Genomic DNA, 22,502 nt, shown 5'->3' on the forward strand with positions numbered 1-22,502 from the left:
CAGCAGGGGTGGGGCTGGAGGTGAAGTGGGGAGGGCAGAAGGTGCTATTTTTGAGGCAATCTGCTCGTACTTCATTCTTGTAATGCACCCAGAGGCCCCTTCCCTCTCTCCCTCTTATCTCTTCCCCTACCTTCTTCTACTTTTCCATCCGTTTTCCTTCTCTTTGCCTGTTTCCTCTAACTGATTTCTGGATTTCTCATATTACTTTCTCAACTTTTCTCCTTGTTCCCCTTCCTTTCCCCTCATCCCCTCCTCCCACATCCCTTCTCTTTCTTCCTTCCCCTCTTCACTCCCTTGCCCCGAGTCTCTGATAGACATGGGTGAGATAGGGGATGAGAGGTGGCCAAGGTGAGGGGAGGCTGCCCTGTCCCGCCTCTCCCTGCTTCTCTCTGCAGCTGCCAGTGTCTTTCGTCTCATCAGCCTGCCTTTTACCCACGAGAGGAGGGAAGGAGAAAGAGCCCCATCCAGACTCCCAGCGCCCACCTGCAGCAGTGGGCCTGCAGACTCCCATGGTGGGGCGAAGAGAGTGTGCACAGAGAAAAGGACAAGGGCAGCAAGAGGGAGAGTCCCTGGACCAGGAGAAAAAGGAGAAAGGGGATCCTGGTAGAGAGGGAGAGAAAGGACGTTGGGAGATGGGCTGCCCCCTGCAGAACCGACCGGAGCCTCAGTTTCCTAAATCCTGGGGAGTGTCCTAATGGGAAACTGAAGCTTCTCTTGGGGAAAAGGGAGCATGTTAAGCCCCACTCTCATCACCCTCAGCCATGGAGGGACAGACATGCTGGCTTGACTCCCCAGAGTCACAAAGGGTCCTGGGCAGCCTTCCCACCTCTTTGAAGGATACTCTGGGATTATTTTGCAGCAACTGACCTCTGCACTGTGTGGCCAGACATGGAAGGGGCTGTGGGATTGGGTGTCCTGAGGATGGACTGTGAGGCAGTAAGGAGGGAGACCCAGCAGCTTGCCTGGCTTAGGAGCAAATCATCGACCATGGCCAAGTGCAGATCCTTCCAACACCCACCATCACCACTACCACTACCACCCCCCAAAGCTTGGCATCACACAGTGGATGGGCAGCCATAGCCCCTGAAGTGGATCAGGGCTGGAGTGGATCCATGAGAGCCCCGTAACCTGAAGACGGGGATTGGGATCTGGCATAGGTTGATCAGGTTAATACCCATCTCTCCTTGGGGACCTCTCTATAAACACAGTGTCTTCTACCTGTGGAGACTCCAGGCAGAGGGGAGAGCCCCGTAACCTGAAGACGGGGCCACCATTCCCATGATCTTCAGAAGACCCCAATTCTCAGAGATGATGGTGGGGTGGGGAAGGACAGAGTGGCTGGAGACAGGCCCCAGAGGCGCAGATGGACCACTCAGGCCTGTGGGTAGGGTTGGCCTTCGAGCTGTTCCATCAGCTGCAGCTCCTCCCCAGGCCTGGGAGGGGTCTGAGAAATCATTTGCCCCAGCCTCATGATTTTACAGATGAGGGCCCTGAGGCCCAGAGGTAGGAAGAGACTGGACCAAGGTCAGACAGCAAGTCAGTGGGAGGGCCAGGACCAAACCTAATCTCCCAGCCCCCAGCCCAGAGTTGCTTCCATTTCTGTGGCATTTCCACCAGGCTTAACAAGCACTTAGGTGAAAACTACCCAAGGGGCAGTTCACCCACCATTGCAGATCTCATGTCTCAAGACTTTCTAGATGACATTTACCCAAACTAAATTCTAGTTGGGGTGAGGCATTCATCCTTTTACAGTGGCTTTAGGTACTGACCTTCCCAGATAACAAATTTGCCTTTTCACTAGGGTCTTGCATGTCTAAAACCAGAGGCTGACTATGGTGGAATCTGGGTTGACTGCAAAGGTAATCCATGAGGAGTAAATCCACAAAACCAGCTGTGGAGCCTAGGCCCAGGAGCGATGCCCTCTGGCCCAGCCACTTCCTCCTCTCCAAACCCAGAGGTTTCCCAGCTCCCATTGCAGCCCTTTCTCACAGGCAGAGAGTGCTGTCACGGAGCACACACAGGCCTTCTGCCTCAGCAGAGGAAGCAAAGGCACGTCTGCGTGGCTCCTCACTGCAGGGAGAATCTAGGCTTCGAAATCACAGAACTGAGCTCCCTTCCCAGCTTGGCAGCTTGGCTACTTTCCAAGCCATGGAAACTCAAGCACAATACATCCACTTTCTGGACCACGGTTTCTTCATCTGCAAAATGGGTATGGTGATGTGAATCCCAGAGGGTTCTTTTCAGGAAGAAATAAGAGATGGTGTTTAAGTGTCTACTGCGGGGCAGAGGCTGAATGAGTGAGTTCCCTACACCGGCCTATGCCCTGAGAAAAGGGTATGGTGTCCAGGGGCTGGTTTTGAGGAAAGGGCTTCTGGGGCTTGTTTTTGAGCAGAAAGATGGATCTTACACAAGTCTGCCCTTTTTCATCAGTGACAGTGCAGGCTGCCAGGCCTGGGGCAGCCTTGGTTGTTGCTGTGGAAGCCTTTCTGAGGAACATCCTTTACTCTTTTCCTGGCCTAGGCCCCCAGAACAGGCTCCCAACACCACAGCGCATAAACGCTCTCTGCTATTTTCTCTTGGAACAAATAAAATCCGGCATCATGACTCATTCTGGTTAAAGAATAAATCACTACAGAAGCGAAGCCTGGGATAGGATGAAACCACCCAGCGCACGAGAGATAGACAGAGAGACAGAGAGAGAGAGAGGGAGAGAGGAAAAACTGTATTCGTGGGGAAACGTTGGCCTAAGGCCCCAGGCCAAGCCACCCAGCAGACCCTGGCAGGCACACACAGACAAGAAAATGAGCCGCAGAGGGCTGGGAGAGTGGAAATCCAGACATTCATCCTCACTGGCAGGAGCTGGGGCATTTCAGGCACTCAAACGCACAAAGCAGCAGTGAAAATGACCAAGGAGAGAACAGTAGCCCCAGAACCAAGAGCAAAGTCTGGGGCACAGTGGATTTAGGATGCGGCCTGCAAACAGCTCCTAAGGCTCCTTGCATCTCTTGGGTGATTTTTTTTTCCTCTTCTCTCTTTGCTCTTTCATTCTGTCTCTCTCTTTTTTTAATGCCAAACCACACAAGAAAGTCCCAGAAATTGAAGAGATGTCAGTGAGGGGCCAGGAAACTTCTGACACACACAAAAACTGGTCAACCAGAGATGGAGCTAATCTCAACTCCACCCTCTAAGGCCTCTAAGGCCATTCCTCAGAGCCATAGAATGTCCTCAGTGCTGAACTTGGAAAGGCAGGAGGCCAGCCATTGTATGCTTTTAGAGGTAAGACACACAATCTCGGTAGTGGAAATATTGAAAAGAAAGTCTCCTGTTTACTAACTTCCAAGAGAGAAAATAAATTTAACGTGGGCAGTTCAGGAAAGCCAGAGGGGTTTGCCAACTCAGCATCTTTGCCACCCATCTCTTCCCACTCCCTCACCAGCCTCCCCCTACAGCAGCCTGTGGGCTCCCCGCAACCTCCTTTCCATTTCTGAAGCCAACACCATTCATTCTGCGATGCCAACATCCTTCCTAAGTCCAGTGAAGGAGAGGAAAGGGGAGCTTTTCATATGAGGTGGAGAATAAACAAATGTTGAAATTCCCTGTATCTTGAGAGTGGCTTTCTATAATTTCATAGGTTTGAATTTTCAAGGCTGGTACTGTTTTTAATTGCTCCTTGGCACGTTATGTGCAATGATCATAACTGACACTAGAGGGAGCAAGATAGCCCTCTAATGGCTCCTCTAGTCAACCATTGAGGCTTTCCATAGATACCCTCAGGGTAGCATGTGCTTCCATTCAGTTAGGCTGTAAAATGTGAAAAACTGAATTTCTTATTGAAAACCACAAGGTGCAATGTGCGTGTTTTAAGGTTATATACACTTAGAAAAACAAATGAAGGTGCCATACATTCCTTTTCTCACTAATTTTAACTATAATTAATCACTATCTAACCCTTGTTTTCTGCAGGCTTGGATAAAATACCTCCTTCTAACTTTCCCTGACTCCTTCATGAGGAATCAAGGGATCCTTGGGATTTCTTTTTTCTTTTTCTTTCTTTCTTTCTTTCTTTCTTTCTTTTTTCTTTTCTTTTTCTTTTTTTTTTTTTTTTTTTTTTTTTTTTTTTTTTTTTTTTTTTTTTGAGATGGAGTCTCGCTCTGTCACCCAGGCTGGAGTGCAGTGGCATGATCTCGACTCACTGCAAGCTCTGCCTCCTGGGCTCACGCCATTCTCCTGCCTCAGCCTCCCAAGTAGCTCGGACTACAGGAGCCCGCCACCATGCCCAGCTAATTTTTTGTATTTTTAGTAGAGGTGGGGTTTCACTGTGTTAGACAGGATGGTCTCAATCTCTTGACCTCATGATCCGCCCACCTCAGCCTCCAAAAGTGCTGGGATTACAGGCTTGAGCCACCGCGCCCGGCTGCTCCTTGGGATTTCAAACTCTTTCAAATCGCTTTTCTTTTTCAGTGCCTTCTCTTCCAAGCAGCCACAACCCTCAGACATACAACCAATAGCACGATGCTTGTTATCAACTTGAGGCCATCTTGACAAGGTTTCTGTCATCTTCTGTTGAATTGCTGCTTTCCCTCTTGAATCTTTTCTTCCTGGTTTATCTGTGATGAGTCACCTTGAGATGATAATGTAGACAGACATGGAAAGAGAGTTGTAGAAAAAGCGAATCAAGGAAAATGGAAACTGGAATGGGAAAAGGAAAGAGGAAAGATGAGATGGAAAATAAAATGCCAACAAGAAAGAAAAGAGGGAAGGGAGGCTGTGAGCCCCCAAGGGTAGGGCTTGACTTTATTCATCTTGGCCTCTTCAGTGGTTGGCATAGGCCCGCAGATGGTGAAGAAGAAAGGGAGGGAGAGAATGATTCTAGAAGTCTGGGTGTGACCCAAGGTAAATCTTGGAGAAGCCCAAAACTGGATGTCCTTGTTTTAAAGGGTCTGGGGACCATGGCCCCTGGATGGGAGATGTTCAGATTTCTTGTTTTTCTAAATTTTCCTTGCAAAGTTTGGAAGGGCTACTAAAGCGAACTCAGGCAGGAGATCAGGTGAGTGGTGGCTGGTGGCCTGGCCCAGCTCCGGGATGGCTCGCCCTGTGATAGCAGATCCTCTCTGCAATTTCTCTTCTGCCACTTCCCAACTGCTGAGCCAATAATTTTATAACCCAGGAGGAGGACATTTCTGAAAATGTAATGACACACTTCACCTTCCAATGAAGCTAGCCCACAGCCTTTCTGTTTCTTTATGGTTTCTTGAAATAAGAATAATTCTGTAAGGATGACTCTTTGTCACAACACAGAGGGAGAGGAGGAAAATAAATCTGAGCTTTGAACCAGACAGAAAAGACTTTGAAGGAGTCCATGTAAACAATGATTCCCTGATGTAAACCAAAGCCAGCTTCTGCGTCCTCTGCTCTCCTGCACTCCATCCACCTGCCAGAGGTGGGGTGAGGCCCGGGGAGGAGAGTGAGGCCAAAGAGCTGCCCCTTAACCAGCTGGGTGACTTCTCTGTGCTGTAGTTTCCTCAGCTTCAGAATGAGAATGTTGCCGGGGGTGGTGGCTCACATCTGTAATCCCAACACTTTGGGAGACCAAGGTGGGCAAATCACCTAAGGCCAGAAGTTCAAGACCAGCCTGGCCAACATGGCAAAACCCCATCTCTACTAAAAATACAAAATTTAGTTGGGCACGGCAATGCATGCCTGTAATCCCAGCTACTCAGGAGGCTGAGGCAGGAGAATCTCTTGAGTCCAGGAGGCGGAGGTTGCAGTGAGTTGAGATGACGCCACTGCACTTCAGCCTGGGCAACAGAGCAAGACTCCATCTCAAAAAAAAAAAATTGGAATGCTGTCTCTGCCTCAGGGTTGAGAAGACTAGGTCAAAGTCAGGGACACCCGTCGCGCAATCCCTGGTACATAATAAACTCCCCCTAAAATATTCATTCATGCATCCATTTATTTGTTTATTCATATAAAGTGCTTTGAAGGGAGAGGCGCGCATGTCCCATTGTTTATTTCTTGGTTGGGCATCCTGTTCTCTATCCCCATATTATCTGTTTTCCATCATCTTAAAGCCTGGTGATCACCTGATAAGATAATCCAGGGGTTCTCAAAGCTGGCCACAAAACAGAATCACCTGTGAAAGGTCAAAAAGAATGCAGATATCTCAGTCAAGTCTAAGAATTACAAAGACAGACCCTGTAGAGGTGATGCCCTGGTAATCCATATTTTCAAAATTCCCAGGTGAGTCTAATGCCTAGCCAGGTGCTGGAATCACTGACTTAATTTTTTCTAAGAGGTCTGTGAGTTCCCATGGATCCACAGGTTAACTCCGTTCCAGGCTTACACTGAGAGTGGCCCTCGGGGCCTGAATCCAAAGAAGGATGACTAATGGCAAGAAGTTAAGAATCCCAGAAAGCAGGTAGGGGCAACCTGACTGGGGGACAATGCTGTGCTTGTCAACCATGTAGGCGTCTAACCATCTGTCTGTACTTAGGACCACTTTAAGTAGAGTTCTCTGGACAAGTGAGGCAAGAAGGAAGGGGACTTGGAAAGTCAGAAAGGTGGAACAGGGATGAACCTGTTGAGGATGACTCTGCCACAAGCTCCATGAAGGCAGGGACTTGTCTGTCCCTCCAGATCCCACCTCAGGCCCAGCCTTCATCATGGAAGGCAGCATAGAAATAATGCACATGAGCGCCGGCGCCATGCGCAGCCCTCCCTGTGAGCCCCAGCCCTTTTTCACCTGAATGATACCTATTCATTGTGCAAGCCTCTGTCCAGGAGTTTCCCACTCCAGGAAGGCTCCCCAGACAGCAGAGCAGGAACCCTTCCTCTGTGCCCTGCCACACCTGAACACCCCTCTTGCGGCATGTCCTCCACACTAAATTCAGCGGGTACAGGTCTCCCTGCCCTCAATGGGCTAGGGGTGAGGCTGTGCTTCATTCATCTTTATGCTCACAGAGCCCAGCACATAGCAAGTGCTCCTTAATCACTTCTTTGAACGGAACCTGTCCAAGTCCCTCATTTTACAGATGAGGAAACTGAGGCTCAGAGATGGCAGGTGACTCACCATGGGTCGCTTAACCCATCTGGGGATAGATTAGAGATAGCCATGCACGTGTCAACAGGCCCATGAACAAGAAAAGAGTATCTGTCCTTTTAAGTCCAGGTCATCTCCTTTTTCTGTGTTACCCAAATCCCTGTGGCTGGTGGACACAGCTGGAAGAATGAGGGTATCAATTGTGCCTCATCCTCTGCCTGACTGCGTGATTTGGGGCCAATCGTGACATTCTCTGGGCCTTGCTTTCTTCCCCAGTCCAGTGGGAATATCTTCCTTGCTGGACCACCTGCCTGGCTGTGGTTTGCTGGAGACAGTTGGGTGTGTATACCTCACTGGCCATATTTAAAGAGTCACCATCCTATTCATGAGCCAAAGCAAGCACACCGGCCCGGATCAGAGAGCAGGAAATGCTTAGGCCCGTTTCCTTCCTACCACGCAATGGCTGAGAAGCTGTCAGACTCACACATACCAGAAATTAAAGCTGTACATTCTGCTGAGAAACATCTGTCCAAACTATTGCTGTGTTTATGTTTCATTTTTGGAGGAGAAATCTGCTATACAGTGGAAAGAAAAAAACCTCTGAGCATGACTTGGAAAAATAAGCAAGGGTTTGTCAGGCATCTTGCAAAGAGAAGGGCGAGGGGTTACACTGCATGTCCAGCCTCTCTGGGGGAAGAACAGACCACGGCCACCTTCCTGAGAGAGCTGAGCCAAGAACTTACCAAGCCTGGTTGTCCACCTGTGGACGGGACCCAGAAGAGCTCGGCCCAGCTGTGCTGCCAGATACACCCCAAGAAGCAAAGTGAAGACTCAGCTTGTCTTTGCAAAATGAGCAGCTTCCTCCATCATGTATTCACTCAGCAAACAGTGGTTGAGCCTTGACTGTGTCCAAGGGATTTGACCAGCACTGGGGGAGGATTTGAAAATGCATCAGGGTCTCTCTCTCTCTGCTATCTATAGGCAAATTATCTAGAGGAGAGAAAAGACACAAACAATAAAGGTATAGACAAAGCTTCATAGGAATTGAAAGAGCTTTCAGCTAAGAGACCAAGGAAGACTTCCTGGAGGAAGAGGCACTGAAGGGTGGATGGAAGGAGGATAGACTGAGAGTTTGAGATGAGAAGTTTGCTCATGCAGAGGTGGGAAGGAGAGAATGCAGGCAATGTTGAGAAACAGACGGATGAGTAGCTGCGTGTGACTGGCATTGGGGTGTGAGATGGGGAGGGGTGCTGAGAGGTTGACACTCGAATGTCAGACACTCTAAATGGCACAAGTTGGCTACTTTTATTCCACATAGTCGGTGGCAGAGGTTCTCATTTTCCCTCCAAATGGGTTGAGAACTTCCTTTGCAGTCACCTTCCCTCACTCTTCCCTCTTCTCTTCTAAGAACTTCTGCAACTTAGGAAAGAATCACTGTTTGGATGTCAGCTGAGGTGGACCTAAAAGTTGTCAAGTGCAAACCAGAGACCCAAATGTCGACTATGAAGGTGACGTTTGTGATAATGCTTGTCAACAGGTGTGTGCCCAACCCGAGAGGGGCCACCTCTACGTCCAGCCATCAGGATAGCATGTGGGCTTTGTATTTACTGACTTCATGACTACCCATAGCTACTTACGCATAGAGGCCTTTTATTTATTAGTATTGATAAAGGATATGCAATAGAAATTTTTTTACTTTTTATTTTTTAGAGATAGGGTCTCTCTCTGTCACCCAGGCTGCAGTGCAGTGGCATGATCATAGTTCACTGCAGCCTTGACCTCCTGGACTCAAGTGACCCTCTTGCCTCAGCCTCTTGAGTAGCTGGGACTACAGGCACATGCCACCATACCCAGATAATTTTTTATTTTTTATAGATGGGGTCTTGATATGTTGCCCAAGCTGGTCTTGAACTCCTGATCTCAATTGATGCTCCTGCCTCAGCTTCCCTAGTAGCTGGGATTATAGACACGTGCCACCATGCCCAGCTTCAAGAAAAATTGGCCGGCCGGGCGCGGTGGCTCAAGCCTGTAATCCCAGCACTTTGGGAGGCCGAGACGGGCGGATCACGAGGTCAGGAGATCGAGACCATCCTGGCTAACACGGTGAAACCCCGTCTCTACTAAAAATACAAAAACTAGCCGGGCGAGGTGGCGGGCGCCTGTAGTCCCAGCTACTCGGGAGGCTGAGGCAGGAGAATGGCGTAAACCCGGGAGGCGGAGCTTGCAGTGAGCTGAGATCAGGCCACTGCACTCCAGCCCGGGCGACAGAGCGAGACTCCGCCTCAAAAAAAAAAAAAAAAAAAAAAAAAAAAAAAAAAAAAAAAAAAAAAAAAAAAAAAAAAAAAAAAAAGAAAAATTGGCCAAAGTACCTGAATGTCTATCAAGAGAAAGAGGAATGAAACTGTTTATTTCAGTCTCCCTGAACAGGAGAATGGTTAAAAAGTCTAACACTGTGCAACCACTATAAAGAAGGAGGCAAAACTATATTATCTATCTATACCAGGCCCACCCTGAGGCAAGAAAGTAAACAGAGGCTCTGGTCCATGACCTGCCATCTTTTCTTCCCACCTCTGGTTCTCTCTCAATAATTGGGGGGCATTACACATGTAGACACTCCAGCCTGCACACCCAAGCTCTCTCTACAGCCCTGCAAATGGCCGCTCCTTGGCTACTGCCATCAGAGGTATGCTTCTCTATCAGAAAGACAGGTCTAGAGGAGAGGCCTGCACAGGCCCTGGACTCAGGCCCAGGCTATTTGGGCAGGAGATTCCAGCATCCCAACCACCCAGAGTAGGAGGACAGTGGCTCTAGGTGTCCTGTCCTTTTGACCCCTAGGACTCCTCATCCCGTAGGAAGGGGCACAGCTAGAGAAGGGTTGGAGCTGAACCAAGAGCAGGGGCCCTAGTCACACAGTCTAAGGGGGGCATTGATAGATATTAACACAGAAATAGGTCCACGTACAAAATAATTAAATGGAAAAAGCCTGTTACAGAACCACATATGTAGAATGATTCCAGTTTTTAAAATGTGGATGTCCTCTAGATTGTCTGCATCCCTGCTGCTATAGTAGTTTTCCATAGAAGGCTGGATTGAGCAGGGGAGGGAGAAGGCTTTCAGTTTTACTTTGGGCCGGGCACAGTGGCTCACGCCTGTAATCTCAGCACTTTGGGAGGCTGAGGCGGGCAGATCAGCTGAGGTGAGGAGTTTGAGACCAGCCTGGCCAACATGGTAAAACCCTGTCTCTACTAATAATACAAAAATTAGCCAGCATTGTGGCTCATGCCTATAATCCCAGCTACTAGGGAGGCTGAGGCAGGAGAATTACTTGAACCCAGGGGGGTGGAGGTTGCAGTGAGCTGAGATCCCACCACTGCACTCCAGCCTGGGCAACAGAGGGAGACTCTGTCTCAAAAAACAAACCAAAACAAAAATATTACTTTGCACAGTTTTGCAACATGAACACTAGATAACAAATGTGTATTACCTTTAATAAAAAAATCAGTTTTTAAATACGTTAATACTTTTTTGAACCAATTAAAGTATTATTTATTACATATTTTCTTATGACCAAAAGAAATAAAACAAATTTTTCAAAAATAAATAGATAAAATCAATCTGGGTGAGCCAGATGGTCAGAGATGGCTGTGGTCATGATCCCCAGACACAGTGGAAGTTCCCAGGGTAGAAGTGTTGCTTCACTTGGCCAGAGGGCCTCCTACCTGCTTCCTTAGCAGATCCTTCAAACAGGGTTTCCCATCCTGCCTCTACACCCCGGAGGATCTGCAGATTCCTGGGCCATGTCCCAGACTGGCTGAGTCAGAACCTTCTGGAGGTGGGATTCAGGAACCTGCATTTGCACCTCCCCTGGCGATCCTGATGACCAGCAAGGGCGGAAACCACTGCCCGTTAAAACCCTGAAGGGTGAGCAGCCCAGGTATAATATTCAGTCCCTTTGGGTAGGTGAGAACACTGAGGCCCAAGGCAGTTAATGACCTTGGCTTCCCCTGCCAGAGCTTGCTCTATTCGCCCAGCTGGGTCAATCTATATTGGAAGACAAAAGCAAGCAGCTGGCAGCCAGTGGTCCCAAGCTGCAGGCTACTGGGTCACAGGCATCCCACTAAGCCAGGTGATTCACCAGTTCATACAAAAACTTCATTCCAGGATCCACTTTGTGCCAGATGCTGTTCTGGGTGCTGGGGTATTTGTGGCTGCCCACTTGACCAGCAAGATCCTAGCTCCCTTGGGGCTTAAATCGTATAGGGAAATAAGGACAATGAAAAGTCATACAAAGAAGCCAGCATCGGACACTGCAAAGCACTTGAGGAATGCAAAGCAGGTTGGTGAGACAGAGAGTGACAGGTCTTCAGGAAAGGCCACTTTGGGGAGCTGGCCTTGGAGATGAGCCCTAGATGATGGCGGAGAGGACCCACTTGTGCACAGCAGTTTATAGCAGCCCAGGTAAAAAAAGAGAGGAGATCAATGAGGTGATACAGAGCCTCAGAAGGCATGGTGAAGAGGGTGGATTTTGTTGACATGGATCTGGGGCTTCGAGCCCAGTGAGAGTCGCCATGCCTCTGTTTCCCCCATATAAGCACTTCTCATGCTTCTCAAACTTAAGCATGCATCAGTGTCTCCTAGAGGGCTTGTGAAAACACAAACGCTGGACCCCACCCCCAGTTTGAGCCTCTGTTGATGGTCTGGGGGAGGGTCCAGGGAGAATTCTCTTTCTCAAGGGAGGGTCAGTCATTTTATTCCGTTCTGCCCTTCGACTGATTGGATGAAGCCCGTCCACATTAGAAAGGGCGATTTGCTTTCCTCAGCCTACAAATCTAAGTGTTAATCTCATGCAAAAAACTCCCCCACAGAAACACCCAGAACGATGTTTGGCCATATATCTAGGCACCCCGTGGCCCAGTCAAGTTGACACATAAAATTAATCATCATGTACATGTCCCTGTTTAAAATGCACACAAAGGTTTCCAGTGTCTGATAGGACTTTATGGAGGGAGAATAAGGGGCTCTCATTTCCCCAGCCCCCACGAGGCCAGGCCTCACCAGATGTGTGCGCCCAGGTGAACCACAAGCCCCTGCAGTCAGCCCAGGAAGACCTGAAGGTGCTAACTTCTCCCCTTGGGCAGATCCTGGGCCAGATTCTCCATCTACACCCAACCCCCAGTTAGGGCAGCCCCGGGGCCCCCACCGGGCAGGCATTTGGACTTGCTGCGCTCAGCGCTTCCCCAGCCCCATCTTGAACCCATTAGCCACCAAACTCACAGGGGCTGGAGGAGATTCCATTTTCCATGGAGAGAGAGGGAGAGAAAGGCCTCACTAAAGGAATAATCTCCCTTTGTTCCCTCGAGCTCTCTCTCGGCTCCTCCCGTGAAACCCCTCCCTGATGCCCCTATCTAATTTCAGAAAAGGAAAATGAAACCAGGAGAAAAAAGAGACAAAGGGCCCATGTGGGTTTAAGGGGGCGGGGGCTGTGCTGAGAGAAAGGAACAGGTGAAGAAGGGAATGGGGTGAGAGAGGAGAGAGGTAAGAGGCCCCTGTGGGGACAGGCCCTGCTGGCCTTAGAGAGGGCAGACCTCACTCCTCTCTGGGCACTGAGCTTTGCAGTTCTTCACAATGGGAAAAAGAGCACAGGACGTGGAATCCTGGCTGTGAAACTGATCAGTGTCTCTCTACAGGCTCATCACACCTACATTCTGAACCTCAGACACAAACTGCTCTGCCAGCCCCAAAGCTGTCCTGGAGATCAAAATCAAGTGCAATTAAATTGCATTGAAAGTGATTCATTCAAATGAAAAGGATAACCAATGATAATTGGATTTTCCGGGATGTGAGGTTGAGGCTTTGCAGAGGGAGGCCATGAGGCCCGTCAGGGAGGGGATTGAACCCACATTCTTCCCTTCCTAGGCAGTCCATGCCATCCTCTGGTCCTAGGACCTCCTCCAGAGGTGGGCCCATCCTTGGAGGTTCCTTCTTCCTTCCCCTAGCATCCAGTGAACTCAATTCATGCCCTTGGGCTCATTTCATCTGCTAGGGAACTAAGCTGCTCCTGCCTGCCTCAGCAGACACAACCCCTGTAAAAGTCTGACAGGGCCTAGAGCCCCAGCCCTTGCCTCTGGGCTTTCTGCCCTCCATGGCTTGGGAGAAGCACTACCCTGGGAGTCAGGACACCATGTACTAGTCTAGTTCTGCCACTGCCTGCTCTGAGGACTCAGACACAGCACTTCTCATCCTGGCCTTGGATCCCACATTTGAGGCTGGCCCAAGGAACCTGCATGTTTCCTCCCAGCTCTGATGATCTCTAGGCCTGTTACCAGGTAACCAGAAACATCTGGAATGCCGTGTTCCCTGTCTAAGCAGCTGTTGTAAGTGGGATGCACGTAGGACAAAAGGGTTTCTGTTCCCACAAGTCTGGGCCAGGGGAAAGTTCTATGCATTCACTTAAACAACAAGAGAGAAATAATAAACATGGTGCTGGCGATTCCACCCACCCCTCCCTCAGTAAGTCCAGGCCCCAGGTGGAGCATGAGTTAGGGGATATGAATCTGCTCCTCCCTTGTTGGTCTTGGTTGCCATGTTTTTCTTATAGCATAATAACATACGGAATTTCTAGGAGTAATTTTAACTATGTGCACTTTTTTGCCTTGTACACTCTAAACATTAGGATGTTTTCAGTTATAAGTACCTAAAACCTCACAGACTTACTATGCAGTAAAAGGTAGTCATTGTGCCTATGTCTGAAAAGTCTAGTGGTAGTAGGCTTCAGGTACCGTTTGATCCAGGGGTTCACAGCATCAGCAGGACTTCAGCTCCTTCTCTTTATGCTTCTCTCAGCTCTCCCGCTGTCAATGCATCAGCTCATACCCCTCATCATCACAAGGTGACTCCCAACAGTTCCAGGCCTTGCATTCACTCACTACGGCATCCAGAGAAAAGAGACCACCCTGATCTCTGCATCCCAAGCACAAGTCTTGAGATTCACTTTGATTGGGGAGATTTAAGTCTTTGGCCCACCCTGACTCAATCACTGCAGCTGGGGGATAAACTGTCCTAACATAAGCTATGTGCTCCATCCCTGCGACTGGGAATACATTCAGATTCCCTGGATCCTCAAACAGAAATGAGTACTGTTGAGAAGGAGGAAATGGAAATCAGGGAAGCAGTCAACATTGACTTTAGCACGGAAGCTGGGTCACTCCATTGAACTCCTATGCATGGAAAGTACTCAATTTCTCAGCAACCCTCTTTCCAAGGATTGAATTCGGGGGCTTCTCTTAGGTCTGAGGCAAAGCCAAAAGCTCCCACAGTTGCTCCTGCTGCAGACTGTCTTACAGAAGGTTAGGTCGGTCACTGGGCACCTCTTTGCCAAGTGCCTTCAGGATCACCCTACACTGGTGCAGCAGGGCAATCCAGGACACCTCAGACCTCAGGGAATCATGACATTACAACATTGGCCACACCAGACAGCAGGGATTACATGCCAGTTTATATGAGAAAGGGCAGGGTAATCACCGAGGGCCTCCTGGAGCAGGTGGGAATTTATGTTGGATTTTAAAGGGATGGTCTCCAGGGTGGGATACACACACCACAGGGACTGTGCTGGACTATATACTGGAGTACAGAAATAAAATAATGTGAGTTCTATTTAGGTTAATACTTTATCTGAAAAAAATAGAATTACTAACATTTAATATACAGTTAATTAAAATCGGACAGTTTATGTTGGTATAATTTACACATACACTTACACATAATTAGGGGTACATGTCATCTTTTTTCTCACAGGAGATTGAATTTTAAAAGTTTAGAGACCAAAACTGCCTGGAAGAATGGAGCTGAGGATAAGCAGAATTCAGGATGAGTCCCCAAAGGGCCTTGTTGGAGAGGGTGTGAGGTAGAGTCAGGTGGGAGGGCGCTGGAGTCAGGGGGCCTTTGTCTTAGCCTGGGTTGGGCAGGGAGCCAAGGGGCCCAGCACAGAGCAGGGCCACATCCAGCCTTCCACAGTGGCAATCTCCACAGCGAGCATCCTCTCTCAGCAAGCCCCTTCTTAGAGGTTGGTCACCAGGGAAAGGGTCCTACAGGGCTGTGGCTGGAATGCCTCGTGCCCATTTTCCCATCAACCGAATCCCTGCTCCCTGCGCCTCCGCAGGAAGAATGCTGAGAGCCCGCAGCCGGTGACTCACAGCACACAGCCCATGGAAAGGGCCGGATGCTCGCAACGACCTTTGGGGTTTGCCGTGCCGTCTGGTGCCCACGCCAGGAGGTATAGGGTATCAAGCCCCCGAGAGACGCAGCAGGCCCTGAGGCTGCAGATGGCTATATAAGGCTGAGGCCACAGGGGGTGGCAGGGGCTGCCAGACCCCAGGCAATTTGGCTGGTCTTAGTGGTGACGTGAACATTTTCCCTGCGCTTCGGCAGTTATCCCCTCAAACTGAGACTGAATCATGTCCTCAAAACCTCAAGCCCAACAGGCACACGCAATGCCCAGACTCAGGAATAAAGAGAAGGGCTGACCCAGGCCCTCCTTTCATGGCAAAGAAACATTTGAGACAATGCAGAGGAAGCAGTCCCAGGAGAACTCCAGTCCCGGCCCTGCCACAAACCAACTCTGAGGCTGGGTCAGCTCCCCTCCTGGGGCCTCAGTTTCTGCATCTGTATTATGGGGACAGTAAGCGCTGTCCTCCTACCTCGTGAAGTACTATGGACTCCCAGAGAAATGAGGTCTGGGAGAGTGGAGATGGGACCCAGGGAATGGCCTTTGTTCTTTGAAAAGGACAAAACCGGTCTCATTGCAAATTCGAGGTCTCAGTGACTTAGTGAATTTACTGCCAGATTGTCCCACCTCAGCCACTGCCAGGACACATGACTTCTGGGAAGTCACCAGTCTTTGCACGTAGCCTGCCTAGATATGGCCCCTTCTGTTTCTCGTTGCCTTTTTTTTTTTTTTTTTTTTTTTGAGATGGAGTCTTGCTCTGTCACCCAGGCTGGAGTACAGTGGCATGATCTCTGCTCACTGCAATCTCCTTCTCTTGGGTTCAATCGATTCTCCTGCCTCAGCCTCCCAAGTAACTGGGATTACAGATGCCCACCTTCCCAAAGTACTGGAAGTACAGGCGTGAGCCACTGCATCCAGCTGGCTATGGCTTTTCTAATCTAGAGCATGCTGCACCTGATTCTCCCAGAGGCATCCTGAGAGGTGCACCTCTATCCAGCAAGAGTGCCCAGGAGGACCGTGTCCCTCAGGAAGACTTGGACACGTGTCAAGTTAACCTCGAAAACCAGAGCAGCCCCAGAGAAGTAAGCTTAGAGCCCAGGGTTCTCTTACTGACCTTTTTCTTCCTTTCTCTCACTTTCCCTCTCTCTCTCTCAAGGATGGAGCAGCCTTGACCACACAATCACTTGCAGAATTAAGTAGCCAAAAATCACCTCGTCTAGACAAACAGATTTTATGGGTCCAATTAGTTCCTGCCAGTCAAAAATAGGCAGGCTTAATAAGGGGATATATATAGAATCTGCCAGCATCTGGCTCCCCAGGAGAGAAACCTCAGCTCTTATTTCACAGACGCTTAATTTCAAACAGAGTTCTGTTAACTCCCACTTCAGACCTGGCTTTCCTTCCTGACAGTGTCAAGGTGGACCGGGGCGGGGGGAGCAATGGACCACAAGAAGCCACTTAAGTCCCGTGCAGCCCGAACCTCCTGGCCACCTCCTCCCAACCATCTAAGTCAGCTGGCGTGCAGTAGCTTCTTCTTTGGGCCATGTCACCAGACAGTGGGAAGCTGCTGGAAGAGCAAGGTTAAAAAGCTCCGGAAAGTCCCCCTGTCCCTGTGTGCCAGATCCCACCATCATCCGTTCTCTATCCCTTGGGATCGAAAGCCTTTCAGGGCTCTTGTGGGCAGTGGTGTCCCCTCCCACAGAGTGCCACTGTCCCTGGGGAGGGTTACTGTTCTTAGCCACTGTTAGTATATGGCCTGAGTAGAGAACTAGACCGGCACCCAAGGCCTAGAGGACCCCAGGTGTGCCAGAGTCACGTGCCTCAGACCCAGTGGGCAGGTCAGAATCCTGGGACACTCTGGCCCCCCGTGATGGAGCTGCTTTCTGGTGGGTGGGAGATGAGGCATAGAGGGCCCTGGGGAGCACAAAGGACAGGACCTGGGGACCCTCCAGTCTGAGGCAGAACTCTCCCCAGCATCAAGGGGGGTGAGTCCACAGCCACACCTCCAAGGTCACAGGCTCTTCCTCCAGGGCACGGCTACTGGGGCTTGGCCGGGCCAGGAAGGAGTGGCTGCTCACTTTTCCCTAGATACATGTAAGTAAGTAAGTCAGGTGCGTTAGTTCCTTAGGGCCGCCATAACAGATGATCACAACCTGGGTGGCTTAAAACAACAGAAACGCATTCCCTCAGAGTCCTGAAGGACGCAAGCCTGAACTGCAGCAGCACCAGGTCCACACTCTCTCCGCAGGCTCTAGGCGAGAATGCTTCCTTGGCTCTGGTGGCCCCGGACACTCCTTGGCTTGGGGCGGCATCTCGCCTAACTCTGCCTCTGTCTTCTCAGGTCTCTCTTCTCCCCATGCCTCTCCTCTGTGTTTCCTCTTCAGGACAGTTGTCATTGAATTTAGGGCCCACCCAGATAATCCAGGATGATCTCAACTCAAGAACCTTAACTTAGTTACATCTGCAAAGACACTTTCTCCAAAGAAGGTCGCAAAGGCATAGGCTCAAGGCAGGAGCTCCCGCTGCACGGCCCGCCCACTGGCTGCCTTGTCCACCCTGACCCACTCTGGGGCACCAGCTTAAAGGCTTCCCTATAAGATGAAGAATGAGGCCCCTTTCAGGTAATGGCAGATGGTCAAGACTCTGTGGCTCCAGAAACATCATTCCTTTGTCAGAATGACTTCCATTACCACTCTCTTGTCATTTGACAAACTCATATTCATCCCTTAAGACCCAGCTCAAACATTGTCCCCTCCTCCACCAGGGATTTGCCTCCATCCCATTTGTTGTGGAGCCCATGTGGTCTTCATCTCTGTACCTAGGCACGGGCCTAGAATGGGCCACAGGTCCCATGACTTTATGCTGAAAGCCCAGCATCCCTCCCCTAGGGAGACAGTGGTCCCATCCTGAGGATCTGCATGTGTTCACACCTCCAGGGTTCCCTCCCACCCTCCCCACCCAGCTTCACCTCCACACTGCCCACCAGGCTCCATCCTCTGCCGGGAAGGAGTACCTCCCCCAATGTCTTTGCTCATCGTCTCTTCCTTCCTAGGCTGGTCGTGGGCGCCCCACTGGAAACCAATGGCCACCAGAAGACGGGAGACGTGTACAAGTGTCCAGTGATCCACGGGAACTGCACCAAACTCAACCTGGGTAACGTGGGCTGGCGGTCTCTTCACAATGAGGCCAACGGTTGTCTAACACAAGGCAGGCTCTGATGCACGCCCATGTCCATGGTCACACTGACTCCTTCCTGCTACCCCACGAGGTGACCCAGCTGATGTCACTGCCCCCACATTCCACATGAGGAAGCTGAGGCCAGGGAGAGGAGGCAACTTTCCCACAGCCACACAGCTTGCCAGAGGCCCACCAGGAATCAACACAGGCCCTAGCTGTCCCAGGCCATTCCTCTTTCTGACTCAGCCACTGCCCTTCAACTCAAAGTTTTCTCTCGCAGGAGAAAGAAAAAGGACTTCCTGTCTTTTTCCTGATTTTGAAATAATAACAACAATAGCTAACATTCAGATATCTTAGATAATGTTCACCATATGTGAGGCACATTTGGACTCATTTAATCTTCACAACACCCATATGGGATTTAACCATTTAACAGATGGGTAATGACAGCATACAGAGGTGAGGGGACCTGCCCAGGGTCACTCAGCTCACAAGGAGCAGGGCTTGGAGTCCAGTCCATACAGGCTATGGTATCCCTTTAACCACCATGCAACACTGCACTTCGGAAGTGCAAGCCTTTCCTCACTGAAGAACTTTCAGGCATATTCTGGAACAGGGAGATGCTGTGAACAGCCCCCAGCCTCCGAAGCCCTCCTAAAATCTACTCGTGTGTGTTTGCATGCATGTGTGTGTCTGCTTATGTGTGTGCAAACGTGTATCCACTAAGCACACACACCAGTCCACTAAAGTGCTCCCACTTTTCCTAAAGGTCAGACAGCGGCTGGGCCATTGCTTGCTCTGCTCTCAGAAGGGAGAAAAAGTTCCATTTTGGCTGACAAGCTGCAATTCTAGGCTTTGCCCTGGAGGACTGACCTTCCCTAGGACCAGGACCCTGGGCCTTCCTCCTTCTAGGAGGGGGGCCCCTATCCCAGAGCAGTGGGGTGGGGCTCCCTGGGAGATAGCAGATAGGAAGGGCAGCAGGGTCTCATGGGAATGGCAGAGATTCAAGAGATAAGCTGATGGATGAAAAGGTCAGCATCCAACAGAAAGCCCAAAGAACTCCCCAGGGCAGCCAGCTGTCTGTCACATGGTCCCGGAGGCTCCCGCTGTCCACATCTGCGTCAGCGCCATGGGTGGGAAGTTGAAAACCCAGCACAGCTGGGGCCCAAGCTTCAGTGAGGAAATTGTCTAAGGGAAGAGGGTGCCTGGTGGGTGGCGTATGGTTCCAGGTCATCAGCACCCTGAGAGCACAGGCTTCTGAAACTGGCCATGCTAGAGTCCCCTTCCAGCTGTACAGTTTCTTCGCGGTGTGTCCATGGGAGTTCACATCCTCTCTCTGAGCCTCAGTTTACTCATGTGTAAAGCAAGGAAGCTGGACTCAACAACCCTTAGCATCCATTCTGGGTCTAATCTGTTCCCAAACTTTTAATGGGCACCTAGCATGTTCCAAACACTGTACTAGTTATTGGGGATATGGCAGGAACAAGAGGCCAAGGAAGGGGAAGGTAATAGGGTAGGCAAATTAGGAAGCAGGATAATTTTAGGCAGGGATTAATGCTGTGCAATAAACCAAGCGCTGTAATAGGAGTGGCTAGGGGGTGGTGGAAGTGGAGAGGGATTTCTACCTTAGCAAGGTGGTTGGGGAAGGCCTCTCTGAGCAGGTAGTTTTTGAGAAGGTTATAGGTGGGGGTGGAGCACTCCAGACAAAGGAGGAGCAAGTACAAAGGACCTGAGGTACGAACAAGTCTGCCCTGTTGGAGAAGATAAAGAAAGGCCATGTAGTTGGGACAGAGGCAATGAGATTGGGGGGTGGTGGAAGAGTGACCACTCTGCTGAGGGCCTCAGCCACCGAGAGAAGCTTCTGGTCCAGGCAGGGACGTGGATTCGTGAACCAATCTTTTTTTTTCTTCTCTGTTGCAATGTGGACCCCATTTCTCTCTAGAGGGAGGAGGAGGCATAAAGCCATCAGACCCTGAAAAACATTTTTGAGCTGGGGCACAAGCCCAGGAGGCAGTGGGTAGCAAAGTGAGCTGGGACAGAGGAAAATTACTCTTCATTTGAGGTGTGGTTCTCTCTCTCCCACTGAGAAGAAAATGCATGGCAGAAAGAACATCTGTCAGTTTCGCCCCACAGTGGAAAATCCAAGGCTGGGAAACCTGAGTCCTGGGTTTTCCTATGGCCATTCCAGGCCCTGGGCAGCACAGTGCCAGGAATGTTCTTTCTTCTTTCTCCAGGGAAGGCTAAGTGGGTGTCAGTCATTCACACCTCAGTGGGAAAGACTCTACCACTGGCACTGTCCCTCCAACACCTGGATAAAGTCAGGGTTTTCAATGAGGGGCGGGGGCTGGGGGAGGTGACGTGGTTCTCAAAGCCAGGCCCTGTGTGGGGAGAGGCTTGGACCCAGGACCCTCACCCATACCTGCTGAGGAAGGCGTGAGTCTCTCCCACTCACAGAGGGGTAGGGTAAAGCAGGACTTGAACCTGAGTTTGTTTAACTCCAACACAGGGATCTTTCCTCCCCTGCCCCTCTGTCTCAACCAGCTGCACAGTTTCACTACAAACGTCAGTCCCAGGGGAGAGGGAGGAAAGAGAGAGGCAGGGTGGTGAGGGCTGAGTCCCTTAAATAAATGGAGGGCAGAATTCTAGCCAGAAGGGGGCGAGGGTTACCCAGCCCAGTGGAGCATGGAGCTGCCCCTCTAGTTCCCACTGCCACCATGACGCCATTAGATGGGAAAAAAAACAGGACTCAGGATGAAACGTCACATGGTCTGGGCTAAAGATCTTGCTCTTTAATTTCCCAGCACGTAACCTTGTGGCAGTAACTAACCCTCTCTATACCTCGATGTTCTCATCTGTAAAATGGAAATGATGACCCCGGGTCTCCCAGGACCATGAGGGGTCCTGAAAGGGCAGGTGTGCGCGGTGCTTTGTAGATGATAAAGCATCTCAGAAACACCGGGGCTTTACTGTTATTTTCTCTCGTGCCTGTTTGGACAGACAAAAGAGAAATCAAGCCTAGTCATTCTTAGCACAGTCAAGAGGGGCAGATTTCAAAAGGAGCCTTGCTTCAAACTGAGGAAAACCAAAAAGGCAAAACAACAAACACAGCTGCCCCCACCCTCCAGTCCACGAAACAGTCCGTGTCGGACAAGCTGGGCTCTGCCAGCGGCCCACCCCCAGACTCCCGCACCAGCTGGCCTTCCTGACCTGTGTGTCCCGGGAGCCAGGCCGACTCTTCACACTTCCAGTCACTGACACAGCGTGATGCAACCCATTCTTGCTTGAGGCTTCCTTAGAAATTATTCCTCCCATTGCTTGAGTCTGGGAGTTGGAGATTGCAGTGAGCCGTGATGGTGCCACTCCACTCCAGCCTGGGTGACACAGTGAGACCCTGCCTCAAAAAAAAAGAAAAGAAAAGTAAAGAAAAGGAAGGGGAGAGAAGGGAAAAGAAAAGAAAAAAGAAAAGAAAAGAAATTACTCCTCCCCCAGGCAGGGAAGCCATCCAGAGCTGTTCACACTGCAGGTTAGGGCTGGCACACTCTAGCTCCCTAGCCTCTCCCACTCCCTCTTCCTGTACACGTGTGTGTGTGCGCACGCACACTTCTAGGGAATTCAGACTCACTTCCCTTCTTTCAGTGGCCTCCAGGATGATCTGGTAAAACCTTAAGTGATGCAATTTTTTTTTATTCTAATCTGCCGCCAAGCTGACCCTCTCCCTACTCCCAGCAGGCTGATAACCCAGCTCCTAAGTACCTCTCTTGGCAGCCACCTTCAGAATGGCATATCTGGGCAAGGCCTGGTAGCTCTGGAAGGCTCTTGTTGAGTTGACTGTCTGTTACCCATGAGAGGGAACTCTCTCGGCTGTCACATGTTGGTTGTTCAGATGAGCAGAGAAGCAGGCATGGAAAGAGTTGGCACAGGACTGGTTATGTGTGGATGGGGGTCGACTTGGAGGAAAGCCTGGCAGGGGAACTGCACAGAAGAAGCCAGCCCAGGCCGGGCGCGGTGGCTCAAGCCTATAATCCCAGCACTTTGGGAGGCCGAGATGGGCGGATCACGAGG

At 50.3% G+C, this 22,502-nt stretch overlaps 1 protein-coding gene and 1 long non-coding RNA gene across 2 annotated transcripts in view; one reads left to right on the top strand and one right to left on the bottom strand.

Annotated features, from left to right (window-relative positions):
* Positions 1-22,502, top strand: part of ITGA11 (integrin subunit alpha 11) — a 133,775-nt gene that overhangs the window by 47,667 nt on the left and 63,606 nt on the right. Inside the window, exon 3 of the mRNA XM_010363633.2 lies at positions 18,316-18,416. Within this exon, the coding sequence (XP_010361935.2) occupies positions 18,316-18,416 (101 nt within the window). The remainder of the gene's footprint in view (positions 1-18,315; positions 18,417-22,502) is intronic.
* On the bottom strand, positions 6,004-21,828 carry LOC115897733. Its single transcript, XR_004057513.1, has 3 exons — positions 21,648-21,828; positions 7,783-8,029; positions 6,004-6,133 (listed from the first exon to the last, which is right to left on the bottom strand). It is a non-coding gene; the product is annotated as an uncharacterized LOC115897733 (long non-coding RNA).

This window comes from Rhinopithecus roxellana, chromosome 5 (assembly GCF_007565055.1).
Source record: "Rhinopithecus roxellana isolate Shanxi Qingling chromosome 5, ASM756505v1, whole genome shotgun sequence".
NCBI classification, from domain to species: domain Eukaryota; kingdom Metazoa; phylum Chordata; class Mammalia; order Primates; family Cercopithecidae; genus Rhinopithecus; species Rhinopithecus roxellana.